The 22,888-nt window shown below is 40.5% G+C and overlaps 1 protein-coding gene across 1 annotated transcript in view; it reads left to right on the top strand.

The window, feature by feature from the left end:
• SCN5A (sodium voltage-gated channel alpha subunit 5) overlaps window positions 1-22,888 on the top strand; it is a gene marked incomplete at both ends in the record, with an annotated part of 172,527 nt that overhangs the window by 46,555 nt on the left and 103,084 nt on the right. Inside the window, 4 exon segments of the mRNA XM_080610362.1 lie at window positions 6,525-6,666; window positions 8,346-8,543; window positions 12,367-12,549; window positions 14,927-15,328. Coding sequence (XP_080466488.1) covers window positions 6,525-6,666; window positions 8,346-8,543; window positions 12,367-12,549; window positions 14,927-15,328 — 925 coding nt within the window.

Raw genomic sequence — 22,888 nt, 5'->3', positions numbered from 1 at the left:
TATAACAAAAAGAGAAAGAGCAGGGGAAGGAGAATGATCTGTGAACCTGTGACTTTCAGGCAGGCTGAGCACCCACTGATGGCTGGGGTTTGGCCCCTTTCTCCTACATGCCCAGTTGCCCTTACAGCATACATTTTCCCCTCTTTCAGAATGGTCAGGTAGGAGCAAATGTTAGTCTAAGGGTTTTTGCCCCCTCCAGCCCCACTGCACAGTATGCACTCCTTGTTTGGCTGCTGGTCTCCTCCCTCAAAGCCAAGGGAAGTAAGAAAACATGGAAAGTGCAGAGAAAAACACATAGAATCATAGAATAGTTAGGGTTGGAAAGGACCTTAAGATCATCTAGTTCCAACCCCCCTGCCATGGGCAGGGACATCCCACACTAAACCATGCCACCCAAGGCCTCATCCAACCTGGCCTTGAACACCGCCAAGGATGGAGCATTCACAACCTCCCTGGGCAACCCATTCCAGTGCCTCACCACCCTCACAGTAAAGAATTTCTTCCTTATATCCAATCTAAACTTCCCCTGGCCTGTGACTTAAAGGAGATCTAGGCCTTTCTTTTGTGTCCTAAGGACTTTAGCATGAAGGCGCAGGCCGAGAAAGACTCTACTGTGCATCAGCAAGCCTTGGAGGCCATGGCACTGCCTGTCCTTCTAGCTCTTACTGCCAGGCTTTGAAACCCTACTGTGTGCATCAAGGTGGTTTCCATTCCTCTGGAATTAGCTATATGTCAAAGACGTCAGCTGTAAACATTTCAGCTTGGTTTATATGTTCTTGGGCTTAAGGTGACACCTATGCAAGAACACTGAGGGTCCTTTGCCGTATGTCTGGTTTGTTTTTTGTTTTAATTTTGGGTTGTCTGTGGCATGCACTTTATCTCCCATTATTGCTTCTTTCATAAGCAATTTGGTGTAGGAAGCCAAGTGTGCCTTTGCAACCTAAACCAAATGAAAACAAAGCTTTTACTTTACAGATGTTGTAGCTGTCATTAGCAGCTGTTTGATGCTAGCTCCTGGTAACATGTGGACAACTCTCCTCGTATTTTCAGGGTTTGAAAGTTACAATCCAGCACATGGTTGTTTTACAAATCGTCTTTTATTGCACAATCCTATTGGCCACTGCAGTCTGGATCAGCAGGTTACTTGGCTTGCCTAGATTAAACTCTTGAGGCAGAGCATTTTGTAATTATGCCCATAGCTACAACTCTCTGGCATTCCCAATCTGTGTTACTTAAAACAAAGCTGCTTCTTATGTTCTTTAATTTCCTGCACCAGTGCCAGCTTGCAGTGATGATTACAGCCTGATGGATAGGTAGGTATACTGTTGCTTTTAACTTTTCTGAATCAATGATGCTAATTTTATTGTGATCAATTGAACAGCATCCTGTGAGGCTCCTGTGGAGGATGTAGCTTGTTGTTGTAGCCTTTTGTTGTTGCCCATCCCTGTGCATCCAAGGAGAGTGCAATCCTGTGAAATGATTCCCCGAGATAAAAGAAGCTAAAGCATGCGCTAAAAAATCTGAAGGGGAAGGGTTAGTATTATACATTGAAGATGCTTCAGCAAGATCTTGAGACTCCTTAAAAAATCCTTAGAGGAAATGGTGTCAGTTGCAGAATAATATTCTCATATGGGAGTCTTACAGCTGAATTTCTACAGAGTGTTTTTTCTAGGAAGCAGCATTTTGTTTTCCTCTTAGTGATTTTAACACATTCCCATACCCCATGGGTTGTCACTTCTGTTGGCTACAAAAGAGGGTGAGCAAGAATAGAAGTAGGATATTTTGTCTCAAGTGGTTAGCCTCTGTAAGAAGGACGTGAGCTAACATAAATAATTTTTTGAGTTGGATTTCATGCTTTACACACTGAAGACACCTTTTTTGAATGTTCTTACATCTGAACACATTATTAGGGAAGCATATTGTCCTGGTTTCAGACGGGTTAGAGTGAATTTTCTTCCTAGTAGCTGGTACAGTGCTGTGTTTTGGATTTAGTATGAGAATAATGTTTATAATAAACTGATGTTTGCAGTTGTTCCTTAGTATTATCCTAAATTTAGGACTTTTCAGCTTCTCATACCCTGCCAGCAGGCAGGCTGGAGGAGCATCAGAAGCTGGGAGGGGACACAGCTGGAACAGCTGACCCAAACTGGCCCAAGGGATATTCCATACCATATGATGTCATACTCAGGATATTCTTCATTTTCTGTTCTATTAAACTGTCTTTATCTCAACTCACGTGCTTTCTTGCTTTTACTCTTTCTATTTTCTCCCCCATCCTGCCGCAGGGGGGGAGTGAGAGAGCTGCTGCATGGTTCTTAGTTGCTGGCTTACAGTTAAACTACGACATGCGTATACTCACTGCACATACCCTCACAGACAGATACTTTCACACCGGCAATCTACTGGTGAGTGGAAAAGGTTTTAGAGACACATAAAGACAAAACAAAGCATGAAAAAATACTAACTGTACTATAAACAGAAAATATTCATCTCAGGTGACATCGCTCACTTTCACAGTCTGAAGAGTTGCAGCTCCATGTCCTAGGGCTTTCACAAGCAGTTGTGCTTTGAGCAGTTGCTCTGATGTTCTTCTGCATCAACAGTTTCCCCACGAAGCAACAATGACAGTGAACCTAACAGTGACTTTGTAGCCTCTAATCTCATAGTGCCAAGAGGTTCTTATGAAAATACATTTGCAATGCTCCTAATATTTCATTTCTTTCACTCTCTTTTCAAAATGGTGACGAGGTTAGGAGGAAAGTCTCTATCATATTGAAATTTGGGCAAAATTTCAATTTTGGCTAAGATTTCAGGCAACTTACTCTAGATGAAAACTTATTGCCAACCAACTGCCCTGCCTAGGCTCACCATTAATGACCATCAAGTTTCTCTCATCTGTATTCAGATGTTTTAGCCATTAGTAATTACGTTAATATATGAGGAATGAGACCAGTTCAGTGGAGCCACTTGAGACTGGTCTTTTGTGGAAGACTAAGGAAAAGCTGTCCACCTCTGGACATGATCCCTTAGTTTCCAGCCAGGCACAGTGTGTGAGTATAGTCATTTTCTCACGGCAAAAGGAATGACCCTTACAAATATTTTCATGTCCTGTCTGGATACACTGTCTTAGAGCAAGCAAGCAGAAAAGGTTTCCTTCTCAGGAATCCAGAGGATCCAGTTTCTCAGAGCTCTTGAACAGTGTCAGCAGCACGTCATGGACACTAAAGGATGTCTGCAGCAGCAGATCAGAGGCAGAAATCTCACCTCCCTGTGGCAAATCTCACCTCCCTGTGGCAAAGAGTGACAGCAGATGCTTCCTTTGGGAGAGAGGAGGTTTGTGTTATATGATGTCACGGATTCCATGGAGGTACAGAATCGTTTATTTAACAAAGTTGCTTGATTATATACTTTAAGCTTACAAGGGTGTTATGACATGGACATGTTAAAAAGGACACAAAACTGTTGGAACAAGTCCAGAGGAGGGCCTCGAGGGTGATCAGGGGACTGGAGCACCTCCCGTATGGAGACAGGCTGAGAAAGTTGGGGCTGTTCAGCCTGGAGAAGAGAAGGCTGCGTGGAGACCTCATAGCAGCCTTCCAGTATCTGAAGGGGGCCTACAAGGATGCTGGAGATGGACTCTTCATCAGGGACTGTAGTGACAGGACAAGGGTGATGGGTTCAAACTTAAACAGGGGAAGTTTAGATTGGATATAAGGAAGAAATTCTTTACTGAGAGGGTGGTGAGGCACTGGAATGGGTTGCCTAGGGAGGCTGTGAACGCTCCATCCCTGGTGGTGTTCAAGAGCAGGTTGGACAGAGCCTTGGGTGACATGGTTTAGTGTGAGGTGTCCCTGCCCATGGCAGGGGGTTTGGAACTAGATGACCTTAGGGTCCTTTCCAACCCTAACTATTCTATGACAATTAACCAATAAAAAACCGCCCACAAATATTCCTCTTCAGGTGACTCAATCACCATTTTTCGTAACCATTTCCTTGTCATTGTTTCTAGCTGATATGTGCTTTAGATGTAGCGATCTATGTTATTGCTTAAACAATCATCGCTCTTACAGGCAATGTTTCTTTTTATGACTACATAGCAGTTAAGCACAAGACATCTTCTGCTCCCAGAACTTCCTATTTGAAACAGTTTATGAGGAGCAAACATTTTTTTTCTCCTTGGTCCGCTTACACCAGCACTTTGCGGTTAGTCTCGCATATGCAGCTGCATTGTGTTCTTAAAATGGTCCTCAACAGAGATTTAATGAAAAGTCTGCCTCAAAAAAGGACATCGATATACCAGAAATATTCAGTGTGCATCTTCATATTTTAGCAAAAAAAACCCTGAGATTTCTGCATTTTATTCTCTTCTAACTCAGTAATGTTACTGTAGATTTTATTCAAATATGGCTCTTACCAGGAAACAATAGGTAGTCAAGGTATGAAAGATGTATAAGGAAGCATTTCTAGGCTGGCAAGGAAGAAAAATGAAGCGTCTCTCTATTTTGTGAGATATAGTTACTATTGTCTAAATTCTCAACTGATATAAGCTAAATTGGCTGTACATAAGGTGACAGAATCACTTATATTCTCACTTGTGTTACATTTAATTCATTAAACATTTCATTCTTTTGCATTTTTATTGCTTTGTCTAGAGATTGCTGCAAAGAAGGATATGCACAGTTTGCAGTGCTTCAGCACTCCTTTTTTCAGTGTTCAAAGCAGGCTTACTTAAAAATTTATGCTTGACTACCAAAATTAAATTAAGCTTCTTAAAGTGTTGTTGGATGTCTAATGTTTGTGGCTGACACCATAGATTTGTATAACTTCAAAACCTATAATAATGTATTCTCATCTCAGCATGCAATACAGAGTTGCTATCCTGTGCTGTACGAATTTATATCACTGTAAAATTGATGTATTTAAAAAAATCCAAACCATCTTCAATTTTCACACTGTGGCACACTCTGCTTTCTCTGGAGTCAATTTCTTTCTTGGGTGGCATTTTAAAAATTACATTATTATTATTACTGCTTTGCATTTTGATTTGTGGCAATATTCTTCTTTGGTAAAAAATAGCAGTGACTGAAACACTCTGTGCATTTCAATACTTTTGCTAGGAGAAAAAGAAGTTTAAAGCTGTACACATTGGACACACTCTACATGACTGGTGACATGTCTAAAATGCCTGGATATTACAATAATCATCCTATCTGAAGGCAGATCAGAAAACCTTGTTTCCTCCATCTGACAGGCAGAACATCAAGCTCACCATCTGCCAGGACAGAGAGTATTGCTCTGTTATCAAAACACTGCCTGGACATTGGTCTCTCTCAATATCTCTGTCTGACAAAGTGCTTTCACAATCCCTCTTGTTCCAACCATCCATAGTTGTTTCAGCTAGAATTTGCACCAAATAACAAAAGTTTCATCTCTCGCTGAAGCATGGAGAACAGAGGGAACCAGCATTACTGCTGAGATCTGCTTCTTCAGATAGATGGTTCCCACCTAACAAATTCTCAAGTGCTGCAGGGCTCCAGGACACTGACAATATCCTTGATTTCATATTCTCTTTCTATGATACATTCAGCAGTAAGTCTTTGCATATTGCTCTATGTCTTCAGTCTCTGATTGGGGATATCTTATGCTTAGGAAGTGCCTTGTGATATGCAAGAGGTGTGGGGTCTTTTGAGTAATCATATTGAACTGTTGTGGGAGAGAGGACAGATAGTTGACCTTGTGTTTCACTAGATGATGTAATTCAGTAGTTACATAGTACCACTGAGCATTTTTTATTCTGGCATACGTGGCTAGAAAATTACTTGTAAAGAGACTCAAAGCTTAATGCGAGTATGAAATTCATGCTGTCTGTATGCCATGTGATATATGAATCTGCAAGACACACAAGGAAAACATTTTCCTGGTAGAAACAGAGAAAATCTCATGACTCCAGGTTATGGTGGTAAGTGGAACAAAGGCTGAGTTTCTTAGATTAAAGATTTAGTCCTTGCAGTGGATGAGTGCAAGGTCAGGCAGAGTAAGCAACTGGGATGGCACATGCTGATGTCATCCAGGCAGTGTCAGACTATGTAACCAGAAATGGAAGTTCACTGACCCAGTATGTCCCACAACTGTAACAGGAGACACAAAGTTTGTGATTCTTCATTAGGAATAAGTACAAAGAGAAATCATATTTAAGCACTAAAATCCTGCTTAGGCACCTAATTCTGGTCTATTCCAGATACCTGAAAAGCTAAGTGCTCATTTGCCATTGCAGCTTGAGCTATGGTTACTGTTTTCCAGTTTATCCTTTATAAGGAAAAATAAAGTTGCAAAGATCTTTGTTATTATGAAGTTAGCATCCACCTTTCCATGGTTTTATCCAGAGAAGAAATTTATTGATGATTAATAAATTTGAGGATCTGTGCTTTTGGCAAAGAGCATTCACTGTGTTCTCCTGAAAGTCAGTTTCTCCATGCTGAAGCTGTAAATGATGCGTTTAACATATTGTCTTTCATGTTTTGCAGCACATGTCCTGAGGGATATATATGTCTGAAGGCCGGGGAAAATCCTGACCATGGTTACACAAGCTTTGATACTTTTGGCTGGGCCTTTCTCTCTTTGTTCCGTCTTATGACTCAAGATTATTGGGAGCGTCTTTATCAACAGGTATGACAATGGTTTTTTTTTTTTACTGTTAAAAATATAAAATAAACACATAATCTTGTTACAGTTATATACCCAATAGTTAAAGACAGGAAAGAATTGTTGTTTATTACAGGTAAACCGTGTGTTCTGGAGAAGGACCACAAACTGTTACAATTAATTTCTTAGGAGTGATGATACGAGACAACATTAGGCTGGGTGTTTGGGGGAAGGGGACAAAATTAGTACCAAAAGACCCTTTTAATGGGTAATTCACCTCAATCTAAATGAAGTTTACTGCTGAAGAAAGATCACCACATCACCACGTAATGAGTTTTTTGGTTGCTGTTGTACTAATTTTTTGAGTCCAGCTCAAAAAACGACTAGAGAAGCGCGTGTGTACTTGGCATATCTGTTTTTGCAAGGCATGGTAATGAACACAGTCAGCAAATGGCAAGACTACCCGATCCCTGTCAGTTCTCCCTGCTGCAAGATTTTCAGCATGGACACCCAACAGCCAGAGGCACAAATGGAGTGAGAGTCAACTTAAGAGTCATGTGTGCAAGGTGGTGTGCTAGTAAATGCTCATTTTAGCATGCATTTCCTGAAATGCATGTGAATTCTGAAGAACTACATATGATAGTTTCCTACTGAATGACATAGTCTTTCCATGAAGCCACTGAAGATTTATTTCTGAATCTTAAAACTGCCAAAATCAAAACATGCTCCTAAGGAAATCAAGAGAGTTAGTGCTGAGAGATAATACCCTGAAGGCACTGAGGTAGATATCTTTGAAGATATTGGGGATTTCAGCTTCACATGCAGCCTGTTACACAATTTCAGAAAAATATAAAACAATGAAATTGAAGATTCTTTAAACAACTATATTAATTTACTTGGCACAGACCTGCATGTACATCTCTGGAAGACTGAAACTGTCATAGCAAATTAGTGTGATTACTCCCTTTTATTATTTGACTTGATAATATCGCACAGTGGTTTCTATCACTAGCATCAAGTCATTGACTATGGGACATATCTGTAATACAAGCTCAGCCTGTTACCCTAGACTCCAGTTATGCCTATAAATCTGGTGAAGAGCCAGGCAGTACAGGCAACAGCACTCAAGGTTGGGTTCTTCTTAGACTGAGGCAGATGCCTAAATAACAAATGAGGTTCAGATGAGTTGCATCCTTAAAGTATTTTTTTCTCCCCACTGACTGTAAAGGACCTAGACGATGGACATCTAAAGGGGTACAACTTGAATTCCACTTGGAAAGTTTCCATGCACTGGACAAAGTAGATTGAGTTGTGTGTGGGAAGCTTTCACTGCAACTGATTGCAATATTATCTATTCTGAAAGCAAACCAGTAGAGATATTTGGTGAAGGAGGAAATAATTCTTCTTTAGAAATTAATTTTACTGCAAGGCACATCATTTTTGACTAAGATATGAAAATGTATTGGTGAGATTATTTCCTTGTGTGTGGTTGTTATTTGTCATCAAAGGGATTCTGTTCAGGCTATTAACAATGGCTGAATTATATTGTAAATCTAAGGGTTTTTTAAAAAAAAAATAAATTATAAAATCTTTTTTTCCTTAAAAAACCCCAAAAACCAGGACAAAAAAACAGAAGAAGGAAAAAAAAAAAAACCACACCACATTTTAAACAAGTATTAGTGATTTTACTTCTGTGCTTACAGACTCTCAGATCTGCTGGGAAGATCTACATGCTTTTTTTTATGCTGGTCATCTTTCTGGGCTCATTTTATCTGGTCAACCTAATTTTGGCTGTTGTGGCCATGGCATATGAAGAGCAGAACCAAGCCACTATTGCTGAAACAGAGGAGAAGGAAAGAAAGTTTCGGGAAGCCATGGAGATGTTAAAGAAAGAGCAGGAGGTCAGTAAACTATGTGACACGATTAGCCTTGGGTAACTTGAGATTCACATTCTCTCTGTTTTACATTTATGTGATAACCAAACTAAGAGTTTGTTTCAAAGCAGCTTTATGTTTATTGTCCTGGACAGAGTTATTACAATCCTTGATAAAGGAAAGGCCCTTTCCTGCTAGGACTGGGGCCATTTAGAGTTTACATATCCAGAGCTGTACTGGTTTAACTGTACTGTATATGCCAGCAGAAGAACTTATGTTGGTTGGCATGCAAGACATTTTACTGATTGTATAACTACATCTGTGTTTGAGCACAAACCAGCTATTTTAGTAGCTCAGCCACAGCCCCAGCTGAACCTTCTTCAACCACCACTTCAGCTCGTGTTCATTTCCTCACTATCTCATTCAAACTGCCATGAATATCCAACTGCCCAATAATGAAGATAAAGATGTAGGATAAGCTGTTTGAAACACATACAACCTCATTCCTGAACAAGTAAACAGTCAGATCTTGACATTAACTTTGCAAATTATGCACAGGATATGGATTTAATGTTGTAAGTTTAAACAAAACAGGGAGGCCAAATGGTGGATGTAGCCATATAGCCTTAATAACACTAGTTAATTTGCATGTGGTTTGTGTGGGGTAGAAAGTCTTTATTAAACAGCTGAAGAGAACATTTTAGGTTCTGTGACAAAGAAGACAATAAGAAAATTAGTCTGAAATAACACGTAACACTGTAGTTCAGATAAATAAACCCTTAATACACAATATAAACTAATACCCATTATTTTCTTTTGGGTACATACGGCTTCAGGGCCTAATCCAAAGCCCATTTAAATCCTTGGATAGAAAACAGAAAATGCAATTCACCCTTGACAAAGTGCTAGTGGAGGCTTATACATCATTTAAGTCCTTTTAAAGATCCTCTTTGATGGTTTAAGTAATAGGTGAATGCAATTTAGTCCATGTACAGGCACTTTGAACAGAGTAACTTTCTGCTATAACCTAAGGGAGCAAACTGAGCTCCAACTTGTGCCTATTTTATACAAATTTTTGTGTGTTTTGACTCCGGCTGTGCTCTTACTAATAACAGTCCCAGTTATAATTAAAGCTGTTTAAGAATTTCCTTTTGAAGGCTTTGATTTCAGTTAAGCCTGCATGTACACAAAAAAAGGAACATTAAGCCCTGAAAATCAGATTGTGTCAAAATTAAATTTGCTCATGAAAACCTAAATTATTTCCATTTGTCTATATGCTTTATAACTTAGTCTTTCCTTCAGTCAACCGTTTCTCATTTTTCCCATGCCCTGTTCAGTACAAAGGGTGAACAAAAAGTGCATGACTCAAAGGTAGCTCTTCATTTTCTCATCATTTGTTCTGTAGGATTAGGTCAGCTTGAGTAGACTTCCTGATCCAGGCATTCAAAGTCTGCTTCAAAGAAAAAATGACTAACATCCTCAGACGTTTTTCAGTGCCTCTTGTTACTGCTCAGACTCTGTGTGCTTCAAAAATACTCTTTTGTATTTGTAATACTCCTGGAGAATTATCCTAATCTTATGGAAAGGAAACTTTGGAGTAGAGCAATTGGGGTCCATGTGTTCAGCAGTGAAGCCCAGTAATTCTGTGAATCAACTCCCAGCATCTCAGATTAGGCATTTGGAAGAAGAAGCTCAAAACAATGAATTGGTGGCTGCACTGTGTAGCTTTCAGATCTCTTTCTCTGGTGTCTTACCCTGGTCATAGCTGCTTAGTTTTAATCTTGCTCTTCAAGCCTTTATCAAGATCTTGGTTTTGACTTTCCCACTGTACTGCGAAGCTATTGCCTCAAGTCCTATCCCCTGCATAATCCTCATTTCAGGGCTCATGTGAACTAAGTTTTTCTCCCATCCTTCAGCCACCACCCATCCTTACCAGACATGTCTGGTCCCACATGCCTTTCTTGCCCCTGGGAGTTACCACAATGGGTTATGGCACCAGTGCCTGAGGGGAAAGACATGGTCTAGCCGCGGGAACCAAACCAGAAAGGGTAGATGGGCAGGATGTGGGGATAGCCTCCATGCTCTGAGAAGCAATTTAGTCTAATAGCTGGAAAACACACTCACGGCAGAAGCAATTCAACTCAAGCAATAGGCAAGAAAATGCTAAGAAACTGTAAATTGGCTTGTTTTGCAGTGAGGGTACAGCATGCTTAGTAGCACAACCTACAATATTTTCTAGGTCAATAAAATGAATAAAATGCAATCAGAAAGGAAAGCCAAGACTTATTAGAACATCTTTTACACTGTGCAGTATAAAAAGAGCGCAAATATAATTGATAGGCCTGCTTGGGGACTATCAGTCAATTTACACAATTGGTCTAACACTTTCCTAAGCCTGAACTTAACAACAGAAGACTTGGCTGAACCTTTATGAAGAGAAAGCACTTCAGCATAGCAATTAAATCAATTGACTCAGGAAAAGAAAAAACAACCCCAAACCGAACAGCCTGGACCAGTGTCTGGATCCTCCTCCTCTCTGCTCTAAGCGGCTTGCTCATGAAAGATATTTCCCACAGGAATTAAGTTTTGTTGTGTTCTCAACTTGATAGAGCTACCACCACTACTTCTTGAAATACATGATTGATTCTTTACACGGCTGTTAAGTGCCTTCACTTTCCTTGGACTGATGCCTGTGGGAGGAAGGGAGTATTTTGCTGCGGAGAGCTGATTGTCTGTTCGATTCTAGTGGCTTACAGACAATAGCACTGGGGATTCATCCATTTTTCCTGTTCTTGGAAACCTGGAGAGGCCTTCCCCTACCCCCACCATAATTCACTTGCTTTATGTATTTCACTGGGGAGGTCTGCAAATGATCATGTCTCCAGAACACTGATGTGGCTACTGCTAAGATTCCAGTACCTCCAAACCTGACCTTGTGCTTTGTTGTCAGAGCCCCCTTGTCCTCCTGCCTGCACCAGGGATGGGGACACAGTGCACAGTCATGGGCTGCAGCTTTTTCCCTGCACTTATCAATTCTTACTCCTGGCTCCTGATTTGCTTCCAAGGTTGTGGCTTTGCGTGCTCAGGCTTTTATATTTGGCTTCTGCTGGGTTTCTAGCAGTTGGTCTGTTACCAGTCAGCTTCTGCAGCAATCCCAACAGGTAGCCAGCACAGCACCAAAGCACACAGCAAAGCAAAGTCTGCTTTATCACCAGTTAAGACCATGGTTTTCTCTTTGCATGTCTGATCATAGCTGCCTGCACTACTGCTTGGGATAAGTGTTTATTGAAGTGTCCCAGCTGAATTGCTTGCTGTTTCTTAGTATCCCTCTGTGATAGGAGAGCAATCAGCTTGGCTGCCCTGCTGTCCAGCCCTCCTGGTTCAAGGGGTTGAAGTCCAGGGAGACCTTAATCTGAGATTTCCTAGCTTGAGACTTTTTTGACTGGCGCCAGGAGTGTTATTCCAGAGATGTGTGCACACCAGCTATTCCTCTTGTGAAATGTTGAGGGATCTTGTGTGTGAGCTCCACATAAATCACATCTTTTTATGCAGCCATTCATAATGATCCATTGTAGGATCTCAGTGGCAGGCCTGCATGTGTGTGTGTCTACTAAAAACATGTCATGCTTATTGTTTATTTTCCTATGTCTAATGGTAGAGGTTAGAAACAGCTTAAGACAAATTTTAGCCATGTGAGATAGTTTTATGGTTAATGACCTCTTGAAATTTTTAATTTATGTCCTGTACAGCCTTAAAACTTAAAATGCAAAGTAATTGCTGAGCAGAGTGTTAGTTCTAATTGAGATCCTTAAATAACAAATTTTGCATCTTCTATTATTTTCTGTTTTAGGCACTAGCTGCTAAAGGAATTGATTCAATGTCACTTAGTTCATTGGAAATGTCACCTTTAGCATCCAAAAATGCCAAGGAAAGAAGAAATAAAAGAAAGAAAAAGAAATCTTTGGGGGCAGAAGAGTATGGTGAAGACCAAAGGAATCCTAAGTGTGACTATGATGATGGTCAGAGAAGAATGGTAAGCCGTGGTCTGAAATGTCAGTTATTCCACACTGCACTTTTCTGAACAGGCCAGGTTCTGAATAGACAATTAAAGCTGAAACTTTCAGCTGTAGAGAAGAATCAGATATTTAGTATCAGGACTGACCTGCAGACAGTGTTAGAACAGTGGAAGGAAACATACTACCACTTTATTTTCAAAGCGAATTAAAAATGTGTATTAAACATTCTTGCAAATCTATTTTGTTTAGTTTTTTTTTGCCTTTTTTTCTTTTGCTTCAAGATTACCCACAATCTGATTTATTTTCTTACTTTAATTCCATTCATCTGATTATACCTATCCTATCCCTATTAAAGATAAAAAATATTCTTAAAAGGAACCTGTAAAGCTTAAAAAGAGAAGAGAGGAGGAGAAAATGAGAAAACTTTTCTCCAGGGGCTTTTAAAATGCTATTCAAAAATGTTATTAACATTTTTATATTCCTTTGCTAGTTGCCTTCAAGTCAAAACTTTGTGGCATTTGTTTCTACTTTCTATTGCAGGGAAAAAAAATGGAGTGAGACTGTTGTTAAACAGTGTTTTATATAAATGTAACTGACATGCATGAAAATGAATTTGCACATGCAATATATATCACAAATAACTTCAGATAATTTGTCTTTGCTTAACTGAGGGCAGAGTTTAAATCAGTTTGGTTTTGATGGTTTTCTTTTTTTTTTTTTGAATAGCCATGTAATGGGCTAAGTCTTTTTATATTTTGTTGTCAGTGAATTTAGATATATTTGTCAACCGTAAAAAACTCACAGAAAACATGTAAGTGATGTAAGTAAATGTGACCAATTAATGACTCCCCAGCTCTCAAAATTTACACAGAGCTGGGTTTCTGTAAATGACATGCATTTCTAATCTAATAGTTTTTGTTGTTGTCTCATTGGTCGAGTGGGTGGCATTACAAATTACACCTTTGTTAAAGCTAGAATTGCTCTTTAGTTTCATTCTGGATGGGTTTCAAGACACCACGTACCAGAATGACCGTGGATTGGAGCTATGCATTGTCAGTTTGTTTCTAAGACTTCTTGTTTTCACTTTTTGCCCCTGGATGTCATATGCATGAGAAATATGGAGACACATTTCAAAGCTTATAGTAAATCTTCTCTGCAAGGCTGCGTCTGGCATGGTTGGAGGGAGTATGGCTGAGTCATCATTCAGATGCTATCTGAGCAGCTGGAAGTGTGTTGCCATCAGAAATCAGTTTCAATGACTGTGCCATGGAAACCCAGGCATGGATTTTTGACCTGTTAAAATGTGGTAGCAATCCAAATGGGTTGTTTTGAGTTAGAATGGGCCTCGTTTTTGTACTGTTCCTTGTACTAGTGTCACAAAATAGCATCATTATGTAACTCAGTGGTGTAAGGTATAGTGCAAAATGAAATTGGGCTTCATTTGGTTTATCTGGCTTGTGGATGCTGTGGAGATCCAACCTCTCTTCGTATATACCTTGCTCATGAGAAAGTTCTGAAGAAGTTGAAAATTCTGCACAGGCCATAAAATCAGAAGTACGTTCTGCCTAAATGCTCTTACTCCAGTAATTTCCTCTTTAGATACAAGGGAAGGGTATAGACTTGAACTCCTTATGTTTTTTCTGAACATCCTTTTTACTCTGCCAGGGTTTAGGTGTGTTCAGTCCTTGGCTACGTCTTGCTGATGCTCTGTCAGAGGTGCACTCTCACTAGCTGATTTCAGAGTGGATCGTCAAGGCTGACATTTGAGTGTTTACTGAGGTTACCTATCCCTTAAAGCTGCTATGTGCATTTGAATAATCATTTTAGAAACTAATAAACCATATCCCTCTTCTTGCTCTTGTTTTATTTTCTTTTCCTTTGTTACCTTCTTCCGTCGTATTCTGCTTCTTCTTCTTCCCTCTTCTTCTCATTTTCCCTGCAGTTCATTTCCTGCCCTATTTCTTTATCTCTTCTTCTCCTACTGCAACATTCCTTCCCTAGCTGTTATGAAGATGTGTGATAATGCAGTAAACTGGAGCTGGATCCCTTTCCATGCTCCTGTCTTCCACTCCTTGTGCTGCCTTCCCAGGTCCTTTGGCACTTATCAGATGGGAGGGGAGTAGAAGCTAAGGAAGTTATCATGCTGAGAGGTGAATGCCACCTTGACCTTTCCCATTTCAGAACATCTTTAACTGTCGATTATTAGACAAATACCTAGTGGCTATGAATTCAACCTCTTAACTTTGCAAAGGTTTAGTAAGTGTAATTAAGGCTTTCTCTGTCGCACTCGATTTAAAATGGAACTTGCTGCTCTCCCCAGACCTTCCTCGCTCCTGAAAACATGTTGCAAAATGTTGTTTCTCTTTCCCCTTTTTCCTTTCTGGGGGTTTCTAGACTCTCCTTGGCATTAGTTATGGTCCCAATGCAAACTTGGTGAAGCGCAGAACCAGCCACGGAAGCATATTCAGTTTCCGACTCCGTGGCAGAGACACTGGCTCCGAAACAGATTTTGCCGATGATGAGATCAGCACTGCTGGGGAAAATGAAAGCCACCGGGGCTCTCTCTTAATTCCAAGATCTGGGAGGCGTCCAAGCGTGCAGAGTCAAGTGAGCCATAGTTCTCACCCTGCTACTCCCAACTACACCCAGACGGGCAAAAGGAACAGCTCAGTGGATTGCAATGGTGTGGTTTCCCTGATAGGAGGAGGCATCGGGGCACTCAACCCAGACCCTACTTCTCCTGCAGGGTTACTGCTCCCCCCAGTTATTATGGAAAAACCTGGGACAGGCGACCTGGTGAGTACTTTATAACTTTTGTATGTGATTCACGCTCTATTTCCTTCTAAATGTTGTTGGAGTTTGCTGTAACTTATTTACATGATATGTAGTCTGCAGTGAGAAACCCAGACCCATCATCCTCTGCTGGGTGGGAAGGCAACAGGCTCATTAACACAAGTAGAGCGTGTCTAGTGCCACATAAGAATGATTCGTGACTTCTGGTGAGACTTACTCTTCAGAGCTGGCTAGAGGCAAATACCTAAATACTGGGTTTGATATGAATTTTGTTTTCTTGTAGAGGCACTTTTAGGTTGGTTTCTTTGAGCATTTGTATATGTGACATTGTCCAGTGGCTAGAAAATGATGTTTTTAAAACGGTTCTGTGTGAATCTTACCATCTTGAGACTGCATTTTCTCCCATTGGTTGCTCTATGTTTGCATCTAACTTTTAGTCTTCTGTATCACTACTCTTAGAGGACTGTTCTTAGTTTTTCCCAGAAAGGTTTAGCATCCAGTTTAAGTAACACCCAGGAGAGATGAGTAGATAATGAAGAGACTTTAAGCCTTTTGCAGATTGCCAAGATCTTTGTTGCAAAGCACCACTGCTGCAAAATATTTAATGAGACTATAAATAAAACTATTTAAACTGATACCTTTAGGACCCAAGCACGAATTCACTTGGAAAACCAGGAGATGGTGTTTTGGAAATAGCTGCTACACAGGCAGGGAAATTTGGACAGGTTGTCAGTTCGATATAGTGGGAATTTATCTCTTATAGATAATCTACATTGGAACTCATTACTCTCAGTAGTCTTTAAAGCAACAGAGGTCTGGTCACTATGGTCAGTGTGGGCAGGATTTATTTCATCTTAGAGATCAGAAATGGGTCAGAATAACCTCTGACCCTGGAGGTGCCTCTTTCTGTTCCCTTTAATGACAAGGAGAGCCCAAGATGAGTAACTCTACATTGCACATGTCTTAAGTCAGGTGAGATGAAGCTCACTCAGAGTTAACAAGGTGCCAAAACTGGGTTACACTGGTGTGGAAAAGAGCAAATGTGATTCTAACATGTATTAGGCTAGTTATTTCCTGAAGAGAAAGGCGAGTGAGATGGATCCCAGATGTGGTGTCAGATTATCAGTAAACTGAGAAGCAGCTTTTTTCCTTTAGAGCCAGGCAGCTTCTTCCCTCTCAAGCTTTGGATTGAATTTTTTTCTCACCTACTAGGGCATTCCCTGTAGTCCTGCAAATAGACTCTCACACTGTACATGAGAGGAGGGCCTGTGCTGCGCGTGGGAAGCTAGTTGGTGTGAGAATTATCTATTTTGTTGACAGTTTTGAGGCTGTTGCGGCTTTTTCAGATGTTCGCACCTTCGTTCATTTAGGACTTTGGTACTCCCATTTTTACGCTCGGCAGACAAGAAAGATCAGTCCTGAGAGCAGTCTCTAGACAGCTAAGTAACAGAAACACTGATTGTAGATAGTGGAGTTTTACTGGATTTAGCTTAGTGCAAAGAAAAAAAAGATGTGTATTAAAGAAACTGTGGAAGAAAGTTTATGTAAGAAAAAAGAATTCTGAACCGAAGTAGAAAGGCCTGAGCAGATGAGCCGTGGATGTCCTCCTTTTCTCTGTAAGGAAAGCAGCTCTGCAGGCTGCTGAGGCTCTCCCAGCTTTCAGAAAAAGCTTAACAAAATGTGAGAGCACTCAACCTTTCACAGGAAATATTGGTGTTTTACAGGGTTGGGTCCTGAGGTGACAGGGAGGCTTTGAGCTCTGCTGGCATTTCTTTTTGCTTGCGAGATTCCTGCCATTTTAAAAGAATGGATTCTGAAAATTGAATGGCCCTGGTGGGTGAGCTCACTTGGCAGTTCCCTGGTCATCTAGGAAATACCATCCAGGCGCTATAGTAACAAATGCTCATTCAGTGATGCAATGTGAAGGATGATGTGTCTTCTGCAAAACAGGTTTGGTATCTAATCTATCCAGAAAATGTGAGCTGGAGTTAAAAGCTAGTTGGCAAGAAGCCCATTGCTGTACAGATGTATTTGCTACAGGAATCGTCAGTGCCAGGCACAAGCGGGCAGCCTCAGCTGTGAAGCACAGGGAGAAGGAAATAGAAAATCTAACACCTAAGTATGCTCAGAGACAAATCAACATGCTTCTGGGCTTTGTGTTTGATTATTTTCATCTTTTTCTCGTTAAAATTTGAAGTTAAGTTTGTTCTTTGTTAGCAGCTCTGGTTTCTGTTAAGAGTCTCTTGATACGTTTATGGGAGGCAAAAGAAAGATGTTGCAGGGTGAAGCTGAAGCTACCTTATTAACCCCACTGGCCCTGCAGCTGCTATTTATTTTGTACAAGTGTAAGGCCATAGTGAAAAAGGACCCACTTGTGCTATCTGTTGTGTCTTCCCTGAACAAAAAAATGAAGGACCAGGACATGAAAATGCATCTCTGCAAGAAAAAAGTATCGCTAAGCTCTGACTTGCAGCTTCCTGAGTTTTAAGTGTGGCTTCACTCATGTGAACACAATGTCTGAGTTGATGGAGCTGGCAAAACACATTTTACGGCATTAGGTTTTGAAGATGCTTTTCTTCAGGTCCCTCTGTGATGCTCAGCAGTATCAGATGAGCATAACACAGATCTGTCTGATTGCTATTGAGAAGGGAGACCACTGAATTCTGATTTGGGGAAAGCTTGGAGGAGTGCTTCTGATTTAAAAGGCATAGTAAACATCAAACGAGACCTGACCATCTCTAGTTTTGAGATTCCAGCCTGCAGCCCTTAAGCAGACCATAGTTTCAGCAGGTGATTTTAAACAGGATCTCCTAAGGTTTCTCAGGGAAAGCACAAGAAGTCACTAGCCACTTTTGTGAATTTTAGCCTGATCAGTTTGAGTTACATTCAGCTGGCAGATTTTACCCCAGGCAGAGTAGCTGGGACCATGATGCCTTTGTGGGCATTGTAACTGCTACTCCCTATCCCAGCCAACGGAAAGGCTGCAGGTAGCAGCTGAGCTGACATGAAGGCACCTGTGCAGCTTGTGCCCTCTCTCAGGAAAGAGGTGGCTGCTGCACGTTATCCCACCGTTCAGGCTGGTGGCTCAGATGAGTGGTCTCCTGACATTTGGCTGCAGAAAAGTGTATAAGCTAAAAAAGCCAGTTTCAAATACTCTTCAGATGGCTCTGGCTGCTCAGCACAGGTGGATGTGAGTGTGTTTCTATGAGTGTGCTTGCACTTGCCATCTCTTCCCCCTAATCCCTAAATACAGCTAGTAAAGCAGGAGAGGTTTCAAATAATCTTAATGGATGGTGTTTCTACCCTCAGTCTTGTCATCTGGGGTAGTTGGACTGGTCAGCAGGCTTTCTGGCCACGGACAGCGTATTCCATGCAGAATGGCATTCATCCATGCAGTCTTCTGCATCAAAGTGGTCCTGCCAAGTTATCATGGGCTTCAGCCCATGAGCAAGAGGAGGGATATCCTATCCTCTGCAGGGAACTCATGCATTTTTGCACACTTTGCTACACCCATTAATGTTTCCACATAAGGGCACCCACAAGGAGTGATTGTAGTATTTATGGGAAGCTCCTCTTGGCAGCACAGAGGGTTACACTACAGTGTTAAAGCTAGAAAACCCACCTAGGTCATATGAAGAGCAAAATAGTGCAATCTGAAAATATGTACTGCAAGCACCCTCCACAAAGGTGGCTCTGGGTCAGGCAGTCTTCACCTGGATGTGAAGAGTAGCAGGCATTCAGGCCCAAGGAGTGTAGGGAGTTCTTCCCAAGAAACCCCTGGTAAATCCTAGTTATTCTTCTGGATATCTCTGATGTATCCTGCAGAGGACTCAATCAAGGCTGGTCATGTTCTCCTACCAGCCTTCTTCAAGTGGTGCAGTTACTGATTTCATCAAACTTAGCCCAGTATAATTAAATAAGACACAAGCAGGACTATGGTGACTATGCTTAAAGTCCTAATTTTTTTTCTTTTTTTTTTTCTTTTTTTTTTTTTTAGTTTGGCCTGAAACTCAGGGATTTGAAAAATGATACATTTGAAAAATGATCCTGCTGATTTTTGGACTGGGAGTTTGGGATTTTGCCTTTTTTAGAGGAAGTCTGTACATTATATAAGTAACTTCAGGGCACACTACAACCTAAAGTTTCTGCACATCCCTGTGGTATTTATTTGTAGCTGTGTATTGCTCTGTTGTGTTTTAGTGTTTCTTAGTTAAGAGGTTAGAATAACATCTCTCTTCACAAGGTATTGATCTGTTTGAGCAGAACTGGATTAAGTTAATGAGCTGTTATCTGGCACTCAATTTGTCCATGGGATCTGATGAAGGTGAGTAAGTTGTCACCTGTGGTTGTCAAGAATTTCTTGAGAGTTCAGAAATACACATCACAGCATCCCCTCTTGTCTCCTAAACCCAGCTGGAGCCCTTTCTGTAACTCTGGATGGAAATGGCAAGGCTTTTAGTTTAGCCTGAGTTTTCCATTATTTTGGAGATTAGAACTGGTGGAGAAGAGGATGCAGGATTGAGGAGGTGGTTGCTCACAAGAGGCAGCTGACTGTTAACTGGTGGTCCTTACTGCTTTGCTCTCCCTGGGGCACCTGCTCAACAGAGCTTCCCATCAGCCCAGGAGGAAAGCAGGGCCACCCATGACATGGTTTTGGGATGGGCAAGGAAGCCGAGGTTGGAGCTATCTGGTTTCTGCCTCTGCACATACAACTCTTCCTGAATTTCCTATTGGTTGAATGTCTCTTTTTAATTTTAGGAAACAGATGCCGAGTATTGCTAGCTTGTCAGGAGTGAAAACCAGTGTGGAGTGAGCCTTTGAGGAAGTCCAGGCTGCTTACCGAGGGGCTGAGCTAAGGATTTAGAAGCTTGCCTTTAGATGAACTTTTATTGTCTTTTTTATCAAAGACCCCCCCAAAACAACAAACAAACACAAACCAAACCATAAAAACCCCCACAAAACCCAAAAAAAAAAAAAAACCAAAACCAAACCAAAAAAACAGATAAACAGAAAAGAAGACCTTGGCTTTTCTTGTCACTAAGCAAAAACCTGTCTTGCTGACTACAATGGTTTGAAGTTTTCTTGTTCATCATAATACTACCCAGAGGTAAAATTTCTGTCTTTCCTCTCTTGCTTTGCCACAGGACTGGTGAAAAAAGAAAGTGTTAGCAGTTTCCTAGTTCAAAAAAAATACCAACAAAATAAGTCATCCAACAATCACCACCATTAAGTTATATGGATGAAAGCGAGCTAACCCTTTGCTGCTGACACAAAGAGCTGTCACCGTGGCTGTAGTTTCTGCTCATTTCAAGCTTTGCTTTAGCACATCCTGAGTGTAAATCATTTAGGTTTGACACAAATATTGCAATCTGCTCCAGTTTACAATGCATCTCTTTAAATAATCAAGCATCCACAAAATTAAATGTCTTCTTTCTAATGTTGTGTGCTATTATGGTCACTTTCAATCTCATTAAATATCTGTGCTAGTGCCTTACTGGGTCCATTGTTCACGGTGTGGCCTGTCCACCTCTTTTTATGCTTGAAAAGATTTTTACTGTACAAGGAAAATTAAACCTGTCCTGGTTCCCAAATGTGGTCTTTAAAATGCTGCTATGTAAAAGCCCATCTTCGCATAACAGTTTTGATATAGTTCAGAACTGTAGGCACTGAGAAGAAAGTAATTTTGCAGCGTTATGCATCCTCATTTACATGTAAATTACTGAATAGTATATTTGTCCCTATAGAATTTAGCTAGTCCAAAGGAGAAACATTTCCAGTCAATCAGGGAGGAACACAAATAATCTTATCCTGCTGGAGGTGCCTCTGCTGAACTCCATTGTGATTTCTCATCTGGATCCTAAGGGCAATCCTTACATAACTATAGGGACTGCTGTTATTTTTACTTAATTTCTGTAGAAATATAAGTACTATGAAAAAATGTGCTTGTGTATATTCTCTCTGTAATGATGATAACCTTTATGCTGCCTTGTTTGTCCAGTTCCTGGAACTGCTCTCTATCTCAGAGTACAAAACCTGCCAGTTCCTTGTGTGACTATTAGCTATCTCTGTTCTAAAATAAATAATAAAAAAATCCTCTCACATATCTGTTCTTTACAAAGAACCAAAGCTCATAAACTTCCCTGAGTAACTTCAATAATTTTAAGCAATTTGCCTGGATGGAAATGTTCTTTCCTGGAAAAATACTTTTTAGTAAATGTCAGGCTGACTATATGATAGATTTACTGCCCTACTGGGAAAGGGACTGTGTCCTCCTGCAAAAGCATAGGAGTATGGAGTAGGTTTGCCAGAGGAGTTCGTGAATGCCCCATTCCCGAAGACATTCAGGGCTGGATGTGGTTCTGGCAACCTGGTCTAGTTGCAGATGTCCCTGCTCATTGCAGAGGGTTGGACTAGAAGATTCCTTCAGACCCAAGCTATTCTATGATTCTATTTTTTCCACCCCAACATTGGCAGACACTGTGTCCTGGCTCTGGCGACAAACTTTTGCTGTGTGACTTGGAAAACTTGGCAATATCACATCAAACCTAGGGAAAAGTCAGTTCCCTGCTATTTTTTATTTTTTATGAAGGTTATGCCAAACTTGTTTAACTTTTTATTTAGCCTGGTTTAGCTGAATCAAAAAATAAGAAGAATGAATCTCTGAATGTTTTTTCTTCGGCTTTTTACCTCTGCAGTGAATTATCTTTGCACCTGTAAGTAAAAGGTGGCTTTCAGATAAAAGCCACCAACGCATAACTCCTGCAAAAAACATTTCTGCATGCGTAAATAGGAATATAGTATCTTTCCTGACAGTCAGAAAAGTGGTACTTCTGGAGGTGAGGTTGTCTAAACATATTCTACTGGTATATCCTAAGATTTGGGTCAGATGGGATGATGGTACAGTTTAAAAAGAGTTACACAGTTCAGAGGAATTTGAAATTTGAAATTTTCTTATAGTTCATTCTATAGACAGAGGGATCTGGAAGATCTGGGGGTTTATTTGACTGGTTTCCTTTTTCTTTGCTTTTTGCATTTTTAGTTTATATTACTTGAAAGTTTGTCTCCCTCATGTTTTTTATCTCCTTGTCTAGTTATTTCTTTTCAGTCCCATGTAATTGTTACCTACTCCAAACTGGTGCTAATGGTTATGCAATTTTGCAGATGCTTTCTTCATTAATAAAACATTTGTTGTTTCTTTGTTTCTTATTGGATGTTTTTGAGGCAAAGGGAATCAAGAGAACTAATGCATCTGAAATACCATCAGGTTTTCTCCAGCTTCTAAGCCAAGGATAGTGTTTTCTTGTTATATTGTGCAGATGTAAGAGTCTCTTTGAATAGGTTCTGGTTACACCTTTCGTTTTGAGATGACTGTGTCAGTAACTGAATGGACAATAAGCCAATTGTTTTAACAAAAGAGAACATTTTAGGAAAAAAAAAAAAAAGACATTTTGAAGTATTACTGCTTTCCTGGCTTAGCTAATGGTTATAAGTGCTTGCTTTAAAAGTCGTTATTCTTCTCTGGTCTTGCAATAATTGGTATTTTTAACTGCAGTACTTTAAAGT

Source organism: Psittacula echo (assembly GCF_963264785.1).
Source record: "Psittacula echo genome assembly, chromosome: 2".
Lineage (NCBI taxonomy): Eukaryota > Metazoa > Chordata > Aves > Psittaciformes > Psittacidae > Psittacula > Psittacula echo.
This window is presented reverse-complemented; position numbering and strand designations above follow the sequence as displayed.